Genomic DNA, 24,269 nt, shown 5'->3' with positions numbered 1-24,269 from the left:
ATATTATATAAAAATACCAAATTTTAGATGAAGAAGAAATACATGATTTTTAAAAATGTATTACTCAACCTGCCACATAATAGCATTTAGACAGTGTTTATTGAATAAATAGATGGATGGATGAAGGAGTAATGATACCAATCCATATGTTGTTTTGTTTTGTTTTTTTAATTTTATTTTATTTTTAAACTTTACATAACTGTATTAGTTTTGCCAAATATCAAAATGAATCCACCACAGGTATACATGTGTTCCCCATCCTGAACCCTCCTCCCTCCTCCCTCCCCATTCCATCCCTCTGGGTCGTCCCAGTGCACCAGCCCCAAGCATCCAGTATCGTGCATCGAACCTGGACTGGCAACTCGTTTCATACATGATATTTTACCTGTTTCAATGCCATTCTTCCAAATCTTCCCACCCTCTCCCTCTCTCATAGAGTCCATAAGACTATTCTATACATCAGTGTCTCTTTTGCTGTCTCGTACACAGGGTTATTGTTACCATCTTTCTAAATTCCATATATACGCGTTAGTATACTGTATCAGTGTTTTTCTTTCTGGCTTACTTCACTCTGTATAATAGGCTCCAGTTTCATCCACCTCATTAGAACTGATTCAAATGTATTCTTTTTAATGGCTGAGTAATACTGGAGTATTTTAAATAAGGAACTTTTTTTTTTTTTTTTTGCTATTCAGGGGCTAAGATTGGCTCGCAAGAGGCATTTTATCTATATGCTTGTGGACCCAACCATACGTCCATAATGCCATGTAAATATGGCAAGCCTGTGAATGACTACTCCAAGTACATTAATAAAGAAATTTTGCAATGTGAACAAATCAGAGAACTTTTTATGACCAACAAAGATGTGGACATTGGTCTTTTAATTGTAAGTTTTCATTTTATAGGTTTTAACTTTTTAGAAACTGTTATGTATGTTTATTGAATGTGAATTAGCTGTGATTTGATTTTTAGAGTTTTTCTTTTCTGTTTCTCAACATGTTCTTTACTTACAAATGTTTTTCTTTTTAATTAAAATACTTTGACTTCCTCAAAATTTGTTTTCAGGTTTCAAATTTTCATCTGCTTTTCCTTGGAACTATATTTCTATACTAAGTATTAGTTTAGGTTATACCTGTTGTTAATCATTTGAGAAAAACATTTATGATATAATATATAATACATGTTAGCCTTAAAAATTGCTTATTATATTTCCTTTCCATACTTATAAATAAGTGCTAATTTTTATTTATATTAATTTTAATTATACATATTCAGATTTTAGAATATTTATTCTTTAATATCAATAGCAACTAGGAATTTTGCTTTCAAATTATTGCTAATTCTGCTTATATGAGACTTTTGATTGCATTTTGTATATTATTCTAATATATTGTTATACTAATACACAATTTAGGAGCTTGTAATGGATACTTTTCATTATAGCAACTAGGAAACTGATCCTTCATAGTCTAAAACATGTAAGTCTTGAGTGGTATTAAGTATCTGTGGTAAAATAGATATAGAATTTAACTAAAGATCTGGTATTAGACCCACAATCTTTTTCTCCATAAGGAGTATTCAAAAATGGAGGTTAGGGGCATTTTGGCTGTCCACTGTTATTGAATGGGGGCCAGAGATTGTAAATGTTCTATAACGCATGGGTAGTATCCAACCAGATTCACCCAGAGGACTTGCCAAAACACAGATTGCTTCAGTAGATCTGAAGTGTGGCCCAAGAATTTGCATTTTTGACAACTTCCCAGGTGATGCTGCTGCTGCTGGTTGGGGCCCACACACTGAGTATCTCTGCTTTAGGAAGACCAAGGAGCTCATACAGTGGATATTTGTTCAGATAATTTTAGCTCTCTAGTTTTTGGTTAATCCCTTTTTCACAAAAAAATACATATTCTTAACCTTTTATTTTGCCTGAAAAGAATGGAGGTTATAATTCATAAAATTCAACAGAAATTATCACAAGTCAAAATTATACAGGTTTTATGTGAAAAATCTTTTTTGAAAGCATATTTTTTTAAGCCTGACTTTTTTAGCTTGCTATTTTGGGGTTATGAGACATGAGTAAGAGGTCAGACAGACATGGTGCCCTCCTAGCAAGGTGTTGGTATCAGATGGGACTTGTTTCAGATAATCAGGCATTTTATCAGATTTTTATTGAAAACTACTGTAGATTTTTGATTTTGTTTTACCCAGCATAATCATGTACAGTAGACTGTGTCATCAGTTTGGTTGGTCTGCAGAGGTGCTAGATGATGTCTGATGAAACTGTACTTGCATCACGGTGGGCTGAAAAGGATGGGAGCCCAGAGCCCCCAGCTGCCACACCGTCTTCCACAAGCGTGATCTTCTGTAGCGGCCTCCATTGAGAGCACCTCAGAGTACATTGTTTTTAAAGTTTACCATAATTTTTAAAGTAATGTGATAGAATATTTGACAGAGAGCTAGAACCTAATCAAAACTACCCTTTGGTTGGGAGAAATACTCAGTTTGTTAGGTATGCTGATAGTTTGGAGTTTTATTCTAGTGGAAAGAATGCTCTAGTTTATAGAGTCATATTTAAATGAGTAGGCAACCCATGAGCAAATTCAATACCAAAATACATTTGAATACATTGACCCAGAGTCCCATCTCATAGGCTTGTAACGATTGGTTACTATTTATAAATGCATAGAACAGTTCATAGAACATGAATACGGTAGGGATTTGTTACTGGTGATAGGTGTAATTTCATGTTTATTCTCAAAAGATCAAAGCTGGAATTTTTCTCAGCCTTCATATGGTTTACATGTATTGACCACTCCTAAATGAAATGGGTCTTTTTCTTTGTGGAGAGCTGTCTTGCTTCTCATGTCTATCTTTGTTTTGTGCGATTGTCTTTTTTAAAACAAAGAAAAAGATTTTTTGCTTGTCTTTTCACTTTGAAATAATCCATTTGCTAGTTGATAATGTACTTGTTAAACTGTTTAGTTATTGAAGGAAAATATTTGTGTTTCAGGAAAGTCTTTCAGTTGTATATACAACTTACTGTCCTGCTCAGTACACCATCTATGAGCCAGTTATTAGACTAAAAGGTCAAATGAAAACCCAACTCTCTCAAAGACCCTTCAGCTCAAAAGAAGTTCACAATATCTTATTAGAACCTCATCATCTAAAGAATCTCCAGCCCACTGAATGTAAAACCCTTCAAGGCATTCTGCATGAGATTGGTGGAACTGGTATATTTGTCTTTCTCTTTGCTAGGGTAAGAATCACTGATTGTAATTTTATTTAAAGAGAAACTACTTCTTTATTATTGATAACTTTTAGGATTCTTTTTTGATTAACAGTAAAGCTATGTATCAACTATATTAAACTTTCAAGATTAAAAAAGCACACATTGTTTAGAATGTCATCAAAGTTTCTACCACAATAATTTTTTTGTTAAAATTTCTTTTTAATTTATGAAGATTTGGGACTTCCTTGGTGTTCTTGTGGTTAAGATTCCACTCCCAATGCCAAGGGCACAGGTTCAATCCCTGGTCAGGGAACTAAGAATCCTGCATGCCACGTGGTGCAGCCAAATAAATAATTTAATTAAATAATTTATGAAGATGTCAGAGTCTTCTGTTATCCAGAAATGTAATTAGAACCGTTAAGTATTAAGTGTATAAGATTTAGTATTGCCAGTGAGAAAAAAAAATGCTATAATAAAAATAGAGAAGAAATGTATTTCTTAAAACAAGATTTGTGAAACTTGTTTTTCCCTTGAAACTTCCATATGCTTGGAGAAAAATAAAGGTCAACAAATAAATACAAAAATAACTTATTTGGGATTGAAATTTTTTGAAAGAGAAGGAGAAAGTCAAAAAGTTTGACTCATGCCATGGATACTGTTTTAGAGAATTACGTTTATTTATCTGTTGTGTTTAGCCATCTGTGGGCTGGAACAATCTCTTTCCTGAGGTGGAGTAGACAGTGGTGTACATGACTGTTTCAAGGACTGCTGAAATCCAAACAGAGGGTACAAATGGTCTCGCTTCAGTACGAATCATTTCTACTTCCTTGTGGTCCAAATCCTTGTTTAATTAAAGCAACCCTGATCTTTTTCACTTCCAAGTTTTATGCTTAAGTGTAACTTCTGCACCATTGTCATATGTCTCCCTTTCTTTTTTTTCTTTAGTGGGGGCACCTTTGATTACTTTTGTAATAAGAGACATATCAATGTTAGTTGTTATTGTTACTGTGCTTATAAATACTTGGTTAGCATTTGACCTGCCATACTCTAAGCTTTCTTTCTTTTTCTTTTTCCATTTTTAATACTCTTTTTTGCATGTAGTATCTAGTTGGATAGATATTAAACTAGTGTTTTAAAATAAAAACTTTTCATTTAACTTCTCATAACATTTTGTGATCTACTTTTATAGCTTTGTATAATTTCAAAATGTGTATACTTGGTTTTTCCTTTTTCATCAAGTTTAGTCAGTTCGGTTCAGTTGCTCAGTTGTGTCCGACTCTTTGCAGCCTCATGGACTGCAGCGCACCAAACTTCCCTGTCCATCACCAACTCCCAGAGTTTGCTCAAATTCATGTCCATCAAGTCAGTGATGCCATCCAGCCATCTCATCCTCTATCGTCCCCTTCTCCTCCTGCCTTCAATCTTTCCCAGCATCAGAGTCTTTTCCGATGAGTCAGTTCTTTGCGTCAGGTGGCCAAAGTATTGGAGCTTCAGCATCAGTCCTTCCAGTGAATATTCAGGACTGATTTCCTTTAGGATTGACTGGTTGGATCTCCTTGCAGTCCAAGGGACTCTCAAGAGTCTTCTCCAGTACCACAGTACAAAAGCATCAATTCTTTGGTGCTCAGCTTTCTTTGTGGTCGAACTCACATCCATACATGACGACTGGAAAAACCATAGCTTTGAATAGATGGACCTTTATTGGCAAGGTAATGTCTGCTTTTTAATATGCTGTCTAGGTTGATCATAGCTTTTCTTCCAAGGAGCAAGCGTCTTAATTTCATGGCTGCAGTCACCATCTGCAGTGATTTTGGAGCCCAAGAAAATTAAGTCTGTCACTGTTTCCATTGTTTCCCCATCTATTTGCCATGAAGTAGTGGAACCAGATACCATGATCTTCATCTTTTGAATGTTGAGTTTTAAGCCAACTTTTTCATTCTCCTCTTTCACTTTCATCAAGAGGCTCTTTAGTTCCTCTTTGCTCTCTGCCATAAAAGTGGTGTCATCTGCATATCTGAGGTTATTTCTATTTCTCCTGACAGTCTTGATTCCAGCATATGCTTCTTCCAGCCTGGCATTTCACATGATGTACTCTGCATATAAAATAAATATTAAAGTTAAATAAGCAGAGTGACAATTTACAGCCTTGACATATGCCTTTGCCAGTTTTGAACCACTTTACCCTCTTCCTGAGAAATGGAACATTGTTCCATGTCAGTTTCTAACTGTTGCTCCTTGACCTGCACACAGATTTCTCAGGAAGCAGGTAAAGTGGTCATCTCTTGAAGAATTTTTCAGTTTTTTGTGATCCTCAGAAAGGCTTTAGCGTAGTCAATAAAACAGAAATGGATATTTTTCTGGAATTTTCTTGCCTTTTCTGTGATCCAGCGGATGTTGGCCATTTGATCTCTAGTTTCTCTGCCTTTTCTAAATCCAGCTTGAACATCTGAAAATTCTTGGTTCATGTACTGTTGAAGCTTAGCTTGGAGAATTTTGAACATTACTTTGCTAGTGTTTGAGATGAGTGCAATTGTGTGGTAGTTTGAATGTTCTTTGGCATTGCCTTTCTTTGGGATTGAAATGAAAACTGACTTTTTCCAGTCCTGTGGCCACTGCTAAGTTTTCCAAATTTGCTGGCATATTGAGTGCAACACTTTCACAGCATCATCTTTTAGAATTTGGAATAACACAGCTGGAATTCCATCACCTCCACTAGCTTTGTTCATAGTGATGCTTCCTAAGACCCACTTGACTTCACACTCCAGATGTCTGGCTCTAGATGAGTGATCACACCATCGTGGTTATCTGAGTCATTAAGATCTTTTTTGTATAGTTCTTATGTGTATTCTTGACACCTTTTCTTAATATCTTCTGCTTCTGCTAGGTCCATACCATTTCTGTCTTTTATTGAGCCCATCTTTGCATGAAATGTTCCCTTGGTGTATCTAATTTTCTTGAATAGATCTCTAGTCTTTCTCGTTCTGTTGTTTTTCTCTATTTCTTTGCATTGATCACTTAGGGAGGCTTTCTTATCTCTCCTTGCTATTCTTTGGAACTCTACATTCAGATGGATATATCTTTCCTTTTCTCTTTTGCCTTTCACTTTTCTTCTTTTCTCAGCTATTTGTAAGGCCTTCTCAGACAACCATTTTGCCTTTTTGCATTTCTTTTTCTTGGGGATGGTTTTGTTCACCACCCACTGTACAATGTTACGAACCTTCATCCATAGTTCATCAGGCACTCTATCAGATCTACTCCCTTAAATCTATTTGGCACTTCCACTGTATAATCAGAAGGGATTTGATTTAGGTCATACCTGAATAGTCTACTGGTTTTCCCTACTTTTTTCATTTAGGTCTGAGTTTTGCAATAGGGAGTTCATGATCTGAGCCACAGTCAGCTCCCGGTCTTGATTTTGCTCACTGTATAGAGTTTCTCCATCTTTGACTGCAAAGAATATAATCAGTCCAATTTTGGTATTGACCATGTGGTGAAGTTCATGTCAGGGAGGCCTGGCGTGCTGCAATTCATGGGATCGCAAAGAGTCAGACACGACTGAGCGACTGAACTGAACTGAACTGAACTGAGAGTCGTCTCGTGTTGTTCGAAGAGGGTGTTTGCTAAGACTGGTGCATTCTCTTGTTGAAACTCTGTTAGCCTTTCTGCTGCCTTTGTGCTGTACTCCAAGACCAAACTTGCCCATTACTCTAGGTATCTCTTCCTACTTTTGCATTCCAGTCCCCTATGATGAAAATGACGTCTTGTTTTAGTGTTTGTTCTAGAAGGTCTTGTAGGTCTTCATAGAACCTTTGAACTTCAGCTTCTTTGGCATTAGTGGTTGGGGCAAAGTTTTATTTTGATTACTCTTACACAGTGATGATCCCAGGAAAAATGATTAATTTTTTATCTCACATACATATAGGATCTTGCCAAAAAGAATTTTAAACTATGTTTTTACATACAGAAACTCTGTTTAGTATCCTTCCTCCCCTACAAAAGTAAAATTCAGTTTCCTTAAAACCCTTACAGGTATAGCCTACCTTTTGAGCTTAATCTCCTCCATCCAGGTTGCAGCCAGATAGGCAGCCTGCAGCCTCCTAGATGTACTGTGAATCCAATCTTCATCTCTCTCCTGACTGCGTCCCACCCTTAGACACCTGTTTATCCCTGCTTCCTGTGGTTTTGCTCTCTCTCCCAGTGATCTTCTTCACATAGGCTTCACATCCTGAGCAGGGTGGAGTCAGAAGTAGTTTTTATGCTCTCATGCATTCATATTGTCTCACTCTTCTTTGCCTTTTCAAATCATAATAGGATGTTTGTTTCTTACATACAGTAGTTGCCAGAAAGCATTGGGGGAATTGAAGTACAAGTCACAATCCTTAGTTTTTATTCTTACATCTTATGTTTTGACCTATCAGCAGGCCCCACTGGAGGTAGGTAGTCTGCCTATTTACAGTCTGAGCAGTCTGTCTATTTCATCTTCCACAGCATAGAACATAGAGCCTATTTGTTGACTAAGCATCAAAAATATGAGGCATTTTTCTGACACTTCAGATCACCAATAAAATGCTACTGACTTCTAAAGTTATCAGTGTTATTATAGTTAATTTATAGCATATTTGAGACATAAGAGCATGGAACTTACTGGTTTTATTTGTTTACAATTCTTAAGTAATTACAAACAGTGTCAGCAATAAAAAATAAACTTTCAAATGAAACTGATAGGTTGGTATTACATAATGGAAGATAACCCCACATGTTAAATTTTTAATCTCAAAAAATTAGAAAAAATTTATCTACTTTTTTTTTTTTTAGGTTGTGGAACTCAGTAGCTGTGAAGAAACTCAAGCATTAGCATTGAGAGTTATACTCTCATTAATTAAATACAACCAAGAGAGAATACATGAGTTAGAAAACTGTAATGGACTTTCCATGATTCATCAGGTGTTGATCAAACAAAAATGCATTGTTGGCTTTCACATTTTGAAGGTACGTTCTCATAAAACTGATTCTCAAGGTTTCGTATGCAGTGATACTTACCTCTTCATTAAGTCTCCTGGTAATAGAGTTTCGTGTTTCAGTTATTCCTGAAGAAAATTAAGGAAACTTGATAGTATGTATTTAATCAAACGAAGGCTCTTCTGGGTTTTTCGTCATTTAAATAATTACATTTTCATTTTCTTTAAAACATTTTAGAAGAATATAAGAAAAAATTAAGATTTTTAGATCTTGATAAGCCAGTGATACCTCCTGGGCTGGCCCCTCATTCTGTAGACTGGTGATAGTGACTCATGTAGGCTGCTGCTTGCTTCAGAACCCACAGGTATGGGGGCGAACCCAGTTCTCCAGACACCTAGTGCTGTGCAGTTCTCAGGAGGCAGTGCTGCTATAGAGTTATTATCTTAAAGCCGTATTAGCTTTTTACTGTGATTCAGCTGTAATCACATATTTAAATACCTTTCTAATTAAAAGCACTTGGTAACGTTGTGAAAGTATTTCTTTCCGAGGGTTCTAGTATTAAGGCAAAAGACCAATGCCTGTTCCCATGCCCCCAGACTCCAGCTCTTAAAGTGAACAAGATTCATACACTTGTGGCATGAATACTTCTTAGAAAAAGTTTAAAATTCAACAGATTCATTGAATTTTAAATATAGGATGTAGTTTATTTTACTCCATATTTGAAACTAAATAGTCATTTATAAATATTTGAAATTTGGGGGTTTTCTTATTACTTGAATTGTTGTACAAAACAAGATAAAGATACCTTGTGAAATGCTGAGTTATTCAGTAATTTTCTTTTGAATTTAATGTTATGACTGCTAAGATTGAAAGCTTAATATTTCTGTTGAATTTTTGGATTGATTATTGATGCATCTTGTATTAATGCTGTTTTTCTGTAGACCCTTCTTGAAGGTTGCTGTGGTGAAGATATCATTCATATCAATGAGAATGGAGAATTTAAGTTGGATGTAGAGTCTAATGCTATAATCCAGGATGTTAAACTGTTAGAGGAACTGTTGCTAGACTGGAAGATATGGAATAAAGCAGAGGCATGTACTTTATGTGGCTAAAAAGCATTTGTTATGAATTTACCCTCTTAGCAATTTTTATATGTACAGTACTAACCATATACACTTTGTCATATGGCTGATCTCTAGAACTTTTTCATTTGGTTTGACTACCCAGTGGACAACAGCTCCCCATTTCCCTTCCCCCGAGTCCCTGGCAGCCACCATTGTACATTCTGTTTCTTTGGTTTGATTGTATTAGATATTTAATACAAGTGGAATCATTGAGTTTGCCTTTTTGTGATTGGCTTATTTGACTTAGCATTGTGTCCTCAAGGGTTATCTGTGTTATAACATATGACAAGACTGTTTTCTTTCTTACACTATTCCATTGTATGTGTTTTCCACATTTTCTTTATCTGTTCATCTGTCACGGACACTTAGGTTGCTTCCACATTTTGGCTATTGTGAATTATGCTGCCGTGAACCTAAACGTGCAGAGATCTCTCTGAGATCCTGTTTTCAGTTATTTTAGACACATATGCAAAAGTAGGATTGCTGAGTCATATAGTAATTCTAATTTTTAAAAAACAGAATTACTATACCATACTATTTTCTGTAAGAGAGGCACCATTTTACAGTCCTACCAGCAATGTGCAAAGGATCCAATTTCTTTACCTGCTGCTGCTGCTGCTAAGTCGCTTCAGTCGTGTCTGACTCTGTGCGACGCTATAGACGGCAGCCCACCAGGCCCCGCCGTCCCTGGGATTCTCCAGGCAAGAACACTAGAGTGGGTTGCCTTTTCCTCCTCCAAATTTCTTTACCTGCTTACCAACAATTGTTATTTTTTGATAGTGTCTATTCTGTAGAATATGAGGTAATAATAATAACTTGTAGTTTTGATTTGCATTTCCCTGATGATTGGTTGATGAAGAGCATCTTTTCATATACTTATTGACCCTTTGTATATGTTCTTTGGAAAGATGTCCATTCAGGACATTTGATTATTTTTTTATTGAGTTATTTTATTTTCTGTTAATGAGTTGTAGGAGTCATTTATATATTCTACATACTAATCCCTTATCTCATATATGGTTTATAAGTGTTTTCTCCCATTTTGTATATTGCCTTTTCACTCTGTTGACTGTTTTCTTTGCTGCACAGAGAAACAAGTGCTTTTAAATATTCATCTAATCAGTCTTCTCAAAAACAAAACAAATTTACTGCTTCAGTGTAGCATTAATTGTAAATGGAAATCTAGAGATTAATTTCTGTGCAAGGTTTTAGACAGCCATAGATAATGGTGATCTGGAGAGTCAGGATCAGAACTTTGGCTGCAGGTAGTAAAGTAGTTGGAGAAGGCAATGGCACCCCATTCCAGTACTCTTGCCTGGAAAATCCATGGACGGAGGAGCCTGGTAGGCTGCAGTCCATGGGGTCGCTAAGAGTCGGACATGACTGAAGCGACTTAGCAGCAGCAGTAGCAGCAGTAAAGTAGTTAGAGCAGTACTCATGCTGGAAAACACTTGAATCAATTGGAGACTTGCATTTACCATAAACTCTGAAAGGGAATCCTACTAAGAGTATGTGGAGTTGAGTCAAGGAGAGGGAAACGGACACACTTCTGAGTAGGAGGGCCATGTTGCCCAGAAGTCAGAGCTGTATCCATTTGCGGAGCAAGGCTATGAAGTCTTGGCTTCACGGTAGGCATAAACTAAGGAACATGCTTTGATCTTAGATCTAGGCAATCTTAACAACTGGATGATGGATTGTGTGGTCTTCACAAGGACCCAGCAAGAAAAGTGAATGTGGGGCTTTTTCCTTCTGCCCTAGTAGCTAAAGTATAGTTTTTATGGTTTGGTTCGTAGAGCCTCCTCAGTTCTAGTGTAGACTGTAGATTGTCTAGAGTTATTTAGAGTGTAACACCATTATCATCAAATGCAACTGAAGACCAATTCAACGTGTATACCTTTACAATTTTAAAATATTTGGTTGCTTCCAAATTTGGCAACAGTCACCCCAGACTTACTATCAATAATGAGTTATGAAGCTAAAGAAAACTTTTCTAATCTATCATTAACAAAAATAAATTTTGACCAAACATGCTAGAGGAGAGACAGATTATTTTTCTATTCTCCTTTATAAAATTATATTACCAAATTATTGTTATATGAAGAAGCAGTCCAAGAATATGCTCCTACGAAACACAGGGGGAAGTATTATGGAGCTGTGTCAAGCAGCTAGCTTTTTCTAGATTTTATGGTATTTTTCAGTTTTTAAAACTTTCTATTTCATTGTGACTTCTCATTCTGAATAAATTCTCTTTCAGAATTTCAGAATGCACATCTCCATGTACATTCACGTATAATATATATGCATTTGTGAGCTTCTCTGTTGGCTCAGCAGTAAAAAATCTGCCTGCCAATGTAGGAGACACAGGTCCAACCCCTGCATCAGGAAGATGCCCTGGAGAAGGAAATGACAACCCACTCCAGTATTCTTGCCTGTGAAATCCTCTGGACAGAGGAGCCTGATGGGCTACAGTCTACGGGGTCACAAAGAGTTGGACACCACTTAGCAACTAAACAGTAACAACATATATACGTATGTATAAAAATACCCATGATGTTGCAAGGAGAGAAAGCTAATGAACATAGTGTTAGTAAATGCAAACAAATTGGATCGAAGGCGGTATGAATATAAACATGTAATAAAAAAATAGCTCAATTGTAGAGTATAAGATTGAATCTTAACTAAAAATTGACAGCTGTTTTAGTATTTCAAAAGAGGATGCTAATTTGAGCATTAAAAAAGTTTGACTAATAAGCAAAGTATTTTTTGGTCAAATCCGAAACTGGTATACATGGATACTTCAATGGATTTGAGATAAAATTTTCTTTCTTTTTTTTTAAATTTTCTTTTTTAATTGATTTTTTAGCTGAGTTGTTCTGGTTTTTGTTCATTGGTTGTCTGGTTGTTGGTTTACTTAGGCACTATTCTGTTTTAGTATTATTTTTCAGTCCTGAATCAGGTTTTCATATTTGAGCTGCTTTGTCTTCAAATTTTCATATGCCTTTTTCTTTCAGGGCTTCTTGATCCTGTCCTATTAAGAGAGAGGCCTTGGTTAGAATAGTATGATTAAGTCTATCAATTCCTTGGCCTTTTCATTATTCATTTCCATCATATAATGGCAGGAAAAACAGCAAACCTACAACCAAAACCCGTTAATTTTGCTTTTTGTTGATAGCTTTGTTGAAAGATCATTTGAAGTAATAAAATGAGGTGAAGATTATCTTTCAGTAGTGGTTGTCTATGTAAGATTTCTTTTTCACTATTATTGTGAATACTATGGGAGAAGCATTTTAAAGTACCCTAAGAGGATGCTAATTATTTAAACTGCATGTTTAGTAACTGTGTGGAGGATTCTATAATTTGGACTTAAAAGTAAATTAGTCCAAAAATTCAGAATTTCTACACTGTCAGTAAATATTTTCAATTTAGTACATTTTTTTTCCTAAAAGTATTTGATTAAATGCTGAGTACACAAATTAGCATTGAAGTCTATATGTTTTTAATAATGCTCTTTGAAAATACATTATTTGCAAACAATTTATGTGGATAATGTGTTTCTCTATAGTAAATAGTAAATAAGTTCCCCAAGATAATTCATCTTTTGAAAATACTGTGCATCATTTAATGCCACAGAAAGGTTAGTGTCCTAAAGCCCCTAATGCAGCATTGCATTGAACAGAAATTTTTAGAAATGACCTATTGTCAGAAAAAAATAATAATCTGGGAATAAATTTTTAGATTTGCTTTTTCAGACAGATTTAATCTTTGACAAATTGTGAGTGTTTACACAATGTTAAATTGATGTATTGCATGTCTTCTAAAAAGCACGAGCCAGGTTTTTCAGTAACCCTGTGCATATGTTTGTTTTCTCAGCACGGTGTTTGGGAAACTCTGCTGGCAGCCCTAGAAGTCCTCATCAGAGCAGACCACCAGCAGCAGATGTTTAATATTAAGCAGTTATTGAAAGCTCGAGTGGTTCATCACTTTCTACTGACTTGCCAGGTTTTGCAGGTACTCCTTATGTAACTTTACTTCTGGAGATATTTTCTGCAGTGATTTTTGTTTAATAACTGAATACCATGGACTGAAATTCTGTGGGACTTCCGATGAAATTTTTTCTATGAAAGAGGTAAAGAAAATGGGCAGAGAGAGGAGAACCTGCCCAGACAGGGGTGGTCTCTAGAGCCAAATAAGGTAGGAAGTTCCCGGAAAATGTGGACAGAGAGAATGCCATCAGCTTGGAAATTCTTAATAGCTTACAAGATTTCATCAGAATGAAGAAGGCAAGACCCAGATTTCTGGGAACTTTAAGCATGTGTGGTAGGTGGATCATCGGAGGTAGTGAGAATACATGATTATTAAGAAGTCCAAAGGCAAAAGAAAAGAGAAACAGATTGTTAACAAAAGCTTCACAATAGGTCAATTTAAGGGTTTTTTGTTTCTTTTTTAATGAGGTAGGATACCAGTGACTATTTGTAAGGAGTAAGTGGAGAGGGCAAAGGTGAAGAAGCTTAGACTGGGCTGAACTCAGGAATGAGTAATTGAAGTGGTGACCAGGAGCACTGGGATGTCACAGGGGTACGATTTGGGGGGGGGGGGGGGGAGATGGTTGTGGCAGAAATAACACTGAATTGCAAGTTCGGAGATCTATGTTCTTGTCTTGACTTGGCCATTGTGAGATCTTGACTGACTTTTGTAGACCCCTCTTCTCTTCATATATCTGAGGTAGTCAAACTAACCTGTGTTAAAGTTAATATCTAGATTTTAAGTTTTCTGATTCAGCAATACAAAAGAATATATGAAGAAGAGTGGATGTAGAGATATACTGTGTATTTGGACAGAGAGGAAAGATCTAGCCTTGATCTAGAAGCCAGCTGCTATGCACTGGGGAGGTGGAGTTGGAATATATAAGTAGTTTATTTATATCTGTCTTAATTTTTGGCAATAATGTAGCATTCTGCCAGGTCTGATTATTCCAGGCAGTAGATGATGCAGTAGAAGGAGATCAGAGGTCTGAGTTTGAGTTGTGCTGCACTACTGAGATGTTTTCTATGTGATTTAAGTTAGTCATACAATCACTTCAGGCCTTCATATTGTAGAAATGAAGGATAAAACCTCTCTGAGTTGTTGCGAGTAATAACTTTGTCGACTGGAACATACTCTATCCATGTAACCAGTTTTGTCTATCAGAAGTTTTCTCTTTTAAACCCAAACTAGTAGCAGAAGCAGTCGTGACAGTAGTACTAGTAGTAGCTAACATTTATGGGCCGTTGCTTTTAATAAAGTTTCATAGCAAGATTGCTTGAATAGAGAAACAGCAACTCAGTTTTATGGTAAATATCTAGTCTAGAGCAGGAAACCAACACAGTTCTATCTTAAACAGAATTATCTTGCTTAAATGAGAAATGTTAGTTAAGTTGACAGTTCTTTTTAAATTAAGGAGAGTTTTTTTTTTTTTTTTTCAGGAACACAAAGAGGGGCAGCTTATATCCATGCCCCAAGAGGTTTGTAGATCCTTTGTGAAAATTACAGCAGAAGTCCTTGGATCTCCTCCAGATTTGGAATTATTGACGATTATCTTCAATTTCCTTTTAGCAGTTCATCCTCCTACTAATACTTACGTTTGTCACAACCCCACAAACTTCTATTTTTCTTTGCACATAGGTAGGTATAATCATTTTTGTTTGATCTTGGCTGTTTCCACTTTCGTTTTTTTCTTCCCATTTGATCCATGTTTGCTTCATATTCATTGAATGACCTCTGTGCTAGAAACTGCTCAGTTACACACTGGAAATGGGACAGGACAGAGGGCCATACAGTGAACCAGACATAGTCTGTACCTTCAGAGAGCTTAAAAACCAAGAGGTGAGGGTAAATGTATGTGCTGAAATAATTATAATAAATGACATCTGGCAAGTACCTTATAGATACAAAAGAACTGATTTGATTTCAGGAGAGTTAGGGTTTCATCAGACAGATGTGGAGAGATTTAATAGATTAATAATCTCCCATGGGCATTAGAGAATTACTATCAGGTGAAGAGAGTGACTTAAAGCAAGGAAAAATAGAGAAAATAAAGAAGAGTGAATTTTACCTAATATAGGAGATTTGTAAAGGAGAATGCAATGGCACCCCACTCCAGTACTCTTGCCTAGAAAATCCCATGGATGGAGGAGCCTGGTGGGCTACAGTCTGTGGGGTCGCTAAGAGTCGGACACGACTGAGCGACTTCGCTTTCACTCTTCGCTTTCATGCATTGGAGAAGGAAATGGCAACCCACTCCAGTGTTCTTGCCTGGAGAATCCCAGGGACGGGGGAACCTGGTGGGCTGCCGTCTCTGGGGTCGCACAGAGTCGGACACGACTGAAGCGACGCAGCAGCAGCAGAGAAATAGTATCATAAATATAGCTTGGGATCATCATTTATTCAACCACACACAAAATCATATTAAATGAGTCCTTGAATATAAGATCAGAGAACTTAAACCTGTGTTCTACTCAGGAGTAATTGAAAAATTTTGTTTTGTTGTGTTTGTTTTGAGCCAAAGAATATGATATCAGTTCAGTTCAGTTCAGTTGCTCAGTCGTGTCTAACTCTTTGCGACCCCATGAATCGCAGCACGCCAGACCTCCCTGTCCATCACCAACTCCCAGAGTTCACTCAGACTCACGTCCATTGAGTCAGTGAGGCCATCCAGCCATCTCATCCTCTGTCGTCCCCTTCTCCTCCTGCCCCCAATCCCTCCCAGCATCAGAGTCTTTTCCAATGAGTCAACTCTTCGCATGAGATGGCCGAAGTACTGGAGTTTCAGCTTCAGCATCATTCCCTCTAAAGAAATCCCAGGGCTGATTTCTTTCAGAATGGACTGGTTGGATCTCCTTGCAGTCCAGGGGACTCTCAAGAGTCTTCTCCAACACCACAGTTCAAAAGCATCAATTCTTCGGTACTCAGCCTTCTTCACAGTCCAACCCTCACATCCAAACATGACCACAGGAAAAACCATAGCTTTGACTAGACGAACCTTTGTTGGCAAAGTAATGTCTCTGCTTTTGAATATGCTATCCAGGTTGGTCATAACTTTCCTTCCAAGGAGTAAGCATCTTTTAATTTCATGGCTGCAGTCACCATCTGCAGTGATTTTGGAGCCCCCCAAAATAAAGTCTGACACTGTTTCCACTGTTTCCCCATCTATTTCCCATGAAGTGATGGGACCGGATGCCATGATCTTTGTTTTCTGAATGTTGAGCTTTAAGCCAACTTTTTCACTCTCCACTTTCACTTTCATCAAGAGGCTTTTTAGTTCCTCTTCACTTTCTGCTATAAGGGTGGTGTCATCTGCATATCTGAGGTTATTGATATTTCTCCTGGCAATCTTGATTCCAGCTTGTGTTTCTTCCAATCCAGCGTTTCTCACGATGTACTCTGCATATAAGTTAAGTAAGCAGGGTGACAACATACAGCCCTGACGTACTCCTTTTCCTATTTGGAACCAGTCTGTTGTTCCATGTCCAGTTCTAACTGTTGCTTCCTGACCTGCATACAGATTTCTCAAGAGGCAGGTCAGGTGGTCTGGTATTCCCATCTCTTTCAGAATTTTCCACAGTTTATTGTGAGCCACACAGTCAAAGGCTTTGGCGTAGTCAATAAAGCAGAAATAGATGTTTTTTTGGAACTCTCTTGCTGTTTCCATGATCCAGTGGATGTTGGCAATTTGATCTCTGGTTCCTCTGCCTTTTCTAAAACCAGCTTGAACATCAGGAAGTTCACGGTTCACGTATTGCTGAAGCCTGTCTTGGAGAATTTTGAGCATTACTTTACTAGCGTGTGAGATGAGTGCAATTGTGTGGTAGTTTGAGCATTCTTTGGCATTGCCTTTCTTTGGGATTGGAATGAAAACTGACCTTTTCCAGTCTTGTGGCCACTGCTGAGTTTTCCAAATTTGCTGGCATATTGAGTGCAGCACTTTCACAGCATCATCTTTCAGGATTTGGAATAGCTCAACTGGAATTCCATCACCTCCACTAGCTTTGTTTGTAGTGATGCTTTCTAAGGCCCACTTGACTTCACATTCCAGGATGTCTGGCTCTAGGTGAGTGATCACACCATCATGATTATCTGGGTCATGAAGATCTTTTTTGTACAGTTCTTCTGTGTATTCTTGCCACCTCTTCTTAATATCTTCTGCTTCTGTTAGGTCCATACCATTTCTGTCCTTTATGAAGCCCATCTTTGCATGAAGTGTTGCCTTGGTATCTCTAATTTTCTTGAAGAGATCTCTAGCCTTTCCCATTCTGTTGTTTTCCTCTATTTCTTTGCATTGATTGCTGAGGAAGTCTTTCTTGTCTCTTCTTGCTATTCTTTGGAACTCTGCATTCAGATGCTTATATCTTTCCTTTGCTCCTTTGCTTTTCGCTTCTCTTCTTTTCATAGCTATTTGTAAGGCCTCCCCAGACAGCCATTTTGCTTTTTTGCATTTCTTTTCCATGGGGATGGTCTTGATCTCTGTCTCCTGTACAGTGTCACTAACCTCATTCCATAGTTCATCAGGCACTCTATCAGATCTAGGCCCTTAAATCTATTTCTCACTTCCACTGTATAATCATAAGGGATTTCATTTAGGTCATACCTGAATGGTCTAGTGGTTTCCCCTACTTTCTTCAATTTAAGTCTGAATTTGGCAATAAGGAGTTCATGGTCTGAGCCACAGTCAGCTCCTGGTCTTGTTTTTGCTGACTGTATAGAGCTTCTCCATCTTTGGCTGCAAAGAATATAGTCAATCTGATTTCAGTGTTGACCATCTGGTGATGTCCATGTGTAGAGTCTTCTCTTGTGTTGTTGGAAGAGGGTGTTTGCTATGACCAGTGCATTTTCTTGGCAAAACTCTATTAGCCTTTGCCCTGCTTCATTCCGTATTCCAAGGCCAAATTTGCCTGTTACTCCAGGTGTTTCTTGACTTCCTACTTTTGCATTCCAGTCCCCTATAATGAAAAGGACATCTTTTTTGGGTGTTAGTTCTAAAAGGTCATGTAGGTCTTTATAGAACCATTCAACTTCAGCTTCTTCAGTGTTACAGGTTGGGGCATAGACTTGGATTACTGTGATATTGAATGGTTTGCCTTGGAAACGAACTGAGATCATTCTGTCATTTTTGAGATTGCATCCAAGTACTGCATTTTGGACTCTTTTGTTGACCATGATGGCTACTCCATTTCTTTTGAGGGATTCCTGCCCACAGTAGTAGATATAATGGTCATCTGAGTTAAATTCACCCATTCCAGTCCATTTGAGTTCACTGATTCCTAGAATGTCAACGTTCACTCTTGCCATCTCTTGTTTGATCACTTCCAATTTGCCTTGATTCATGGACCTGACATTCCAGGTTCCTATGCAATATTGCTCTTTACAGCATCGGACCTTGCTTCTATCACCAGTCACCTCCACAGCTGGGTATTGTTTTTGCTTTGGCTCCATCCCTTCATTCTTTCTGGAGTTATTTCTCCACTGATCTCCAGTAGCATATTGGGCACCTACTGACCTGGGGAGTTCCTCTTTCAGTATCCTATCATTTTGCCTTTTCATACTGTTCATGGGGTTCTCAAGGCAAGAATACTGAAGTGGTTTGCCATTCCCTTCTCCAGTGGACCACAGTCTGTCAGATCTCTCCACCATGACCCGCCCATCTTGGGTTGCCCCACAGGCATGGCTTAGTTTCATTGAGTTAGACAAGGCTGTGGTCCTAGTATGATTAGATTGACTAGTTTTCTGTGAGTATGGTTTCAGTGTGTCTGCCCTCTGATGCCCTCTTGCAACACCTACCATCTTACTTGGGTTTCTCTTACCTTGGGCGTGGAGTGTCTCTTCACGGCTGCTCCAGCAAAGTGCAGCCACTGCTCCTTACTTTGGATGAGGTGTATCTCCTCACCGCCACCTAAGTTTTTACAATAAAATTCAGCATAGAGGAACAACGTGCATAGAAGTGAGTTGAAGCTTAGGGAACAGATGAGACCACTGAAGAAAAGTGTTGGGAGAAACAAGGAAGCTAAGGATAGAATTATTGGTAATACTATTTAAAGGATGGAACAAGATAGAATAATCTCAGTATTTTTTTTTAAATGGAATAATCAGATTTTTTAAAGAACTAAGAAAATGTGATGTGGTAAGAAAGCAAGCCAGAGAATAAGTGTGAGAAAGCTAAATAGTAAATTTAGAGAGGGGAACTGATTGTAAACAGCCATTTTAAGCCATGTAATAGTGAATAAAATGATACAGCTGCAGTAAAAAGCCAAGTGAAATTATACAGCATGACTTTGTATTAGGTTCAGCAAACATCTCGTGAATAAAGTAATGTCAAGATTCTGGTAGCACAGAGTAGTTGCAAAGATGAGTAAAATGTGGTCTTAGAGTCTAGTAAAGGGAAGACAGGCATAAACAGGTAAGTATAACATGTAGAAAGCACAGCAGTGCATTGCAAGGGGCTGTTTCCTGAAGGAGGAGATACCTGCTCTGAGTTGACTAGGAGTTGAAGGGAAGGGCCTTCCAGGCAAAGCAAATGGCTTGGTGTTGCTGACATTAATGTAAGGAAGAAGGCTGGTAAAGGGGCATGGAGACAGCTCATGGAGATTGCTCTAGATGAGAAACTTGGACTTTGTCCAGAGTGGTAAGGAGGCAACAGAGAGCCCCTGGAAGGTTTTAAGCAGAGCTTACCATTTGATGGAGAGAATGCTGGTAGCTATGAGGATTTGAGGGTGGCCAGATGTCCATCCTGGATATCATTGAGAAGTCTGCGATGATAATCCAGGTGAGAGGTGATAAAAGCCTGCATTATAGCACTGTGCTAGGGATGTGAAGAGTTCAAGAAACAGTCAGTAGAACCTGGAGACTGACTTGACATGGGTAAAGGAAAGGTTGTGGTCAAGGGTGGCTGCCAGATCCTGCATGGGAAACGGGTACTTCTACTATGGGAACCAGAGAACAAGGCAGGAGTGAATTTAGGGCAGAAGGATGACTCACATTTAGATTTGTTGCATTTGTGTTGCATTTAAGAAATCAAGCTGTTGAATTTAGAAGTATGAAGCTCAGAAAGGAAGATTAAGCTGGTTGTATTAATTTTTGGAGTCATACTGGGGCTGTGTAAAAACAGAAGATATACACCTTCCCTCAAGTAATGAAGAAATGAACAGTCTCCTTGGAAAGATCATGTTAGCATATAAAAAGTGAACAGTTAGCTGTTAAACTATAGAAATAACTATAAGTACAGTTGGAATTCAAAGAAAATAGAAGTTAATATAGCTAATGTTAGTTAACAAAAGAATCTAAACTAAGAAATTGTACAGTATCCTCACATATCAAAATGTGCATAAAGTACACCATTTTTTTGTCTTTGAATATTTTTGTACATGTTTGTATTTAATGACTTGCTTTTAACATTGTATTTTTGTCTTACCCATTTTAAAAATTTTCTCAAAATTTATTTTGATTCTAGATGGCAAGATCTTTCAGGAAAAAGTACAATCAATCATGTACTTGAGGCATTCTAGCAGTGGAGGAAAGTCTGTTACTAGCCCTGGATTTATGATAATAAGCCCATCAGATTTTACTGCTTCACCACCTGAAGGTAAACAAACAAACAAAAGTGATAATGAAAGTGTAGCCCTTTTTTATTTAGTTCTGAATATAGATGCATGTTTGCACAACCTGATAGACTAAATAAATGGAAAGCTAAACTTTAAAATTACAGAATATATTTAAGGATTCCATTTACTACTTTCTAATATTAGTAACTCACACTCAGTATAGCAAGTAATTCTCAGGAGAGCTTAGGAGATAGATGAGGCTCATGCTATTTTATTCTGGAATTCTTTGTCCACCTTTATCAGTCTTTCATTAGGCTTCTGATTTATTTTCTCATTTTCTTCAAAAACTTTGTCTTCAAAAACTGCTGTCCCCTTTCCATCTGAACTCATTCTGGACAATTTCACTTACCATGTGAGTGGCCATCCGTACTGCAGCCTCATTGCGATCCTTGACCCTGGGGACTTTCCCTCTACTTTACCTTCCAGTCTGCTTGTGTCCATCTTGAACATCATCAAAGAACACTTCCCACCTCTGAAATTCCAGTCTCCCACTCTCTATGAAAACTTCCTATCTTTCTGGTTTCTTTTTCATCATCCCCAAGTTTTCTCTGCCTGTTTTCCTCTTTCAGCATAGATTTCACTAGCCAATGAAAGACTAGGTCCCACCTCCAGCTCTGATACAAATTATTAAATAGGCCAGTAAGATAGAGACATGGATAGTAGGTGAAAGTATCTGGGTATTAAGCTCCAATTTTCTTTCTCTCCCAAAGAGTTTCTGTTATTCCCTAGCACATCTTATGGCCTTGTATTATAATTTTTAAGGCTGTGTTTTAATTAGTTTTATTTGGAATTTTTTAGGATGTGTAATTTTTAAAATCATTGAGCATCATTCTGAAACTTTTTCTAGTACAATCATGCCCCCATTTTCTCCAGGTCATTTGAACAGACCCCTTTGGCAGCCTTATTCCTCCAGCCAAAATCCAGAAATAACTAGGAAGAACTTCTGAATTATGGAGCTATTCTGTTGCCACAGAGCCTGAGCTCTAAGCAGTTCATTCAGTCCTTATTTACAGTATATCAGTACTTTTCAAGTTTTAGAGGCTGAAAAAATCACCTGGAAAGCTTGTTAAAACACAGATCCCTGGGCCCCTGCCTTCTACATTCTGATTCAGTAGGTCTGGGGTGGAGCGTGAGAATGTACATTTCCAGCAGTCACACAGCGGTGCTGATACCCGTGCTCCTGGCCCACAGACCACGCCTTCAGGAGCATTCATTTATATCCCATACACTAAGGATGAGAGTGATTTTTCTCATCTCCTTCTGTGTAGAATATGAGGAGCAGAAAACTGGAGAGCTGTGGCAAGAAGAGAAAAACTATTTCTTAATAATACCAGCAAAAAGTGACTGCAGAAATGAGGAGTGAGAGAACAGTCTAGGGACATTTAGCCTGATAATAATAACACCAAGTACGGCTATCACTGCTGTTTATTCAGCACATATTTATTATGTGCTTATTTTACCTTTGAAGAAAAGAACACTCATATAATTAAATTATTTACCTAGGGCCACCTAACTAACAGAACTGTCTCATCAAAAAGCCAACACTCTTTCCACTGTGTTAAGCTGCCTCCTTGGGACTTCCCTGGTGGTTAGGACTTCACCTTTTAATGCAGGGGATGCAGGTTCAATCCCTGGTCAAGGAGCTAAGATCCTGCATGCCTTGTGGCCAAAAAAAAAAAAATGAAAAACATAAGATAGAAACATTTTGTTAACAAATTCAAAAAAGATTTTTTAAAAAAGGTCCACATTAAAAAAAAAAAATCTAAAACAAACTGCATCCTAGTGACTGTTAGCCTGAGGTAAATGGATTTTCACTTAATTCACTTCATTAGGACCATTCATCCCAGTAACTTTGAATCATTCAGTCAATATTATATTTTATTAAGGAAACAAGAGATAGGTATTTTGGAAAATTTTTAATTAAAAGTAGTTGAAACAAAAATAGTTTTAACACAAATTTTAAGCATTAGTCACTACAGTCATTATCCTATATGTGTTCATGAACATCACTGGATAAATGGGATATTTCTGTGGTTGGGACTGACAGTACAAAAGAGAAGTGATCCCACTGAGCTGACTTTTCAGTGCTGTTTTCCTGTCTACTCTTACCAGGAAACAATTCTTCCAGTGCTGTTCCAAAGCAGGTAACTGCCAGTATGCTGCGTTCTAGAAGCCTCCCAGCATTTCCTACTTCTTCCCCTCACATAAAGCCGCGAAAACTGACTGGAAGTTTGGGTTGTAGTATTGACAAGTTACAGAGTTTTGTAGATGATGGCGTTGCTTCCCAGCCAGAGAAATGGAGCCCTTTGAGGAGTTCTGAGACACTGGAAAAAAGCAAACAAGACGCCTTCATCAGCAGCTGTGAGTCTGCAAAAATGGTTTGTGAAACGGAAGCTGCCCTTTTGGGCCAAGCCTCTGTCAGTGATGTCCCAAAAGGAGCCTTGGAACTTCCGGCGGTCAACATAGATCAGAAAGACTTCGGAGCAGAGCCCAGATCAGACGACGACAGTCCTGGGGACGAGTCCTGCCCACGCCGACCTCTTTACCTAAAGGGACTGGCCTCGTTCCAGCGCAGCCACAGCACCATTGCCAGCCTGGGGCTAGCTTTCCCCTCACAGAACGGCTCTGCGGCTGTCGGCCGGTGGCCAAGTCGTGTTGATAGGAACGCCGACGACTGGGAAAACTTCGCTCTTTCCCTTGGTTATGAGCCCCACCACAGCCGAACTGCCGGTGCTCACAGGTACATGTGTTTTTGTGTGACAGCCACTTCCTCCCTTTTTTTAAACTGTTCTTTGAAGAATTTCTGTACTTGTAGAATCTCTTTATTCTGTGACTCTGTATTCTGTAACAGTACAACGTGTATGTTAACAACAAGCAAAGATGCCTTTCTCCTTACTTTAATACTAGGTGATAATTCCATATTTAACTAAAGGCTAAACTATAAATAATTCTTGGAGAAAAAATTATCTAATGGTTAATTTAATTCCATATAATTATTAGAGAAAAACTCTTCAGTTTAGGAAAATTATATGGTTTATTATTGTTCCCCAAATCAGCACCATCAGTGAAACTTCCCACAGTGATGGAAATGTTCACCTGTGCTGTCCACTGCAAAAGACACATGCTTACTTGAAGTGTGGCCAGTGCAGCTGAGCAACTGAATTTTTAAATAGTTTAAACAGCACAAGTGGCAGTTGGAAATCACAGAGGTAGAGCAGACTAGTGTTTAGTAGACTATATATCTAAAAACTACTGGTGATTAAAAAGTGATGGCAGATTTGTTAATCACAGTTAAATCAGGAAACATTTTTAAACCTTATAAGCTTA

The 24,269-nt window shown here is 37.9% G+C and overlaps 1 protein-coding gene across 7 annotated transcripts in view; it reads left to right on the top strand.

Annotated features, from left to right (window-relative positions):
* The window catches only part of LYST (lysosomal trafficking regulator), a 175,453-nt gene that overhangs the window by 74,281 nt on the left and 76,903 nt on the right, over positions 1 to 24,269 (top strand). For all 7 annotated transcript variants that reach the window (XM_044942047.1, XM_044942046.1, XM_025284538.2 and 4 more), the window contains 8 exons: positions 696 to 886; positions 3,011 to 3,256; positions 8,045 to 8,218; positions 9,130 to 9,279; positions 13,183 to 13,320; positions 14,775 to 14,973; positions 20,792 to 20,923; positions 23,055 to 23,682. In XM_044942047.1, coding sequence (XP_044797982.1) covers positions 696 to 886; positions 3,011 to 3,256; positions 8,045 to 8,218; positions 9,130 to 9,279; positions 13,183 to 13,320; positions 14,775 to 14,973; positions 20,792 to 20,923; positions 23,055 to 23,682 — 1,858 coding nt within the window. The remainder of the gene's footprint in view (positions 1 to 695; positions 887 to 3,010; positions 3,257 to 8,044; positions 8,219 to 9,129; positions 9,280 to 13,182; positions 13,321 to 14,774; positions 14,974 to 20,791; positions 20,924 to 23,054; positions 23,683 to 24,269) is intronic.

The sequence above is a fragment of the Bubalus bubalis genome, chromosome 4, assembly GCF_019923935.1.
Source record: "Bubalus bubalis isolate 160015118507 breed Murrah chromosome 4, NDDB_SH_1, whole genome shotgun sequence".
NCBI classification, from domain to species: Eukaryota; Metazoa; Chordata; class Mammalia; order Artiodactyla; family Bovidae; genus Bubalus; species Bubalus bubalis.
The sequence above is the reverse complement of the archived record's forward strand: the minus strand, read 5'-3'. Positions and strand labels throughout refer to the sequence as shown.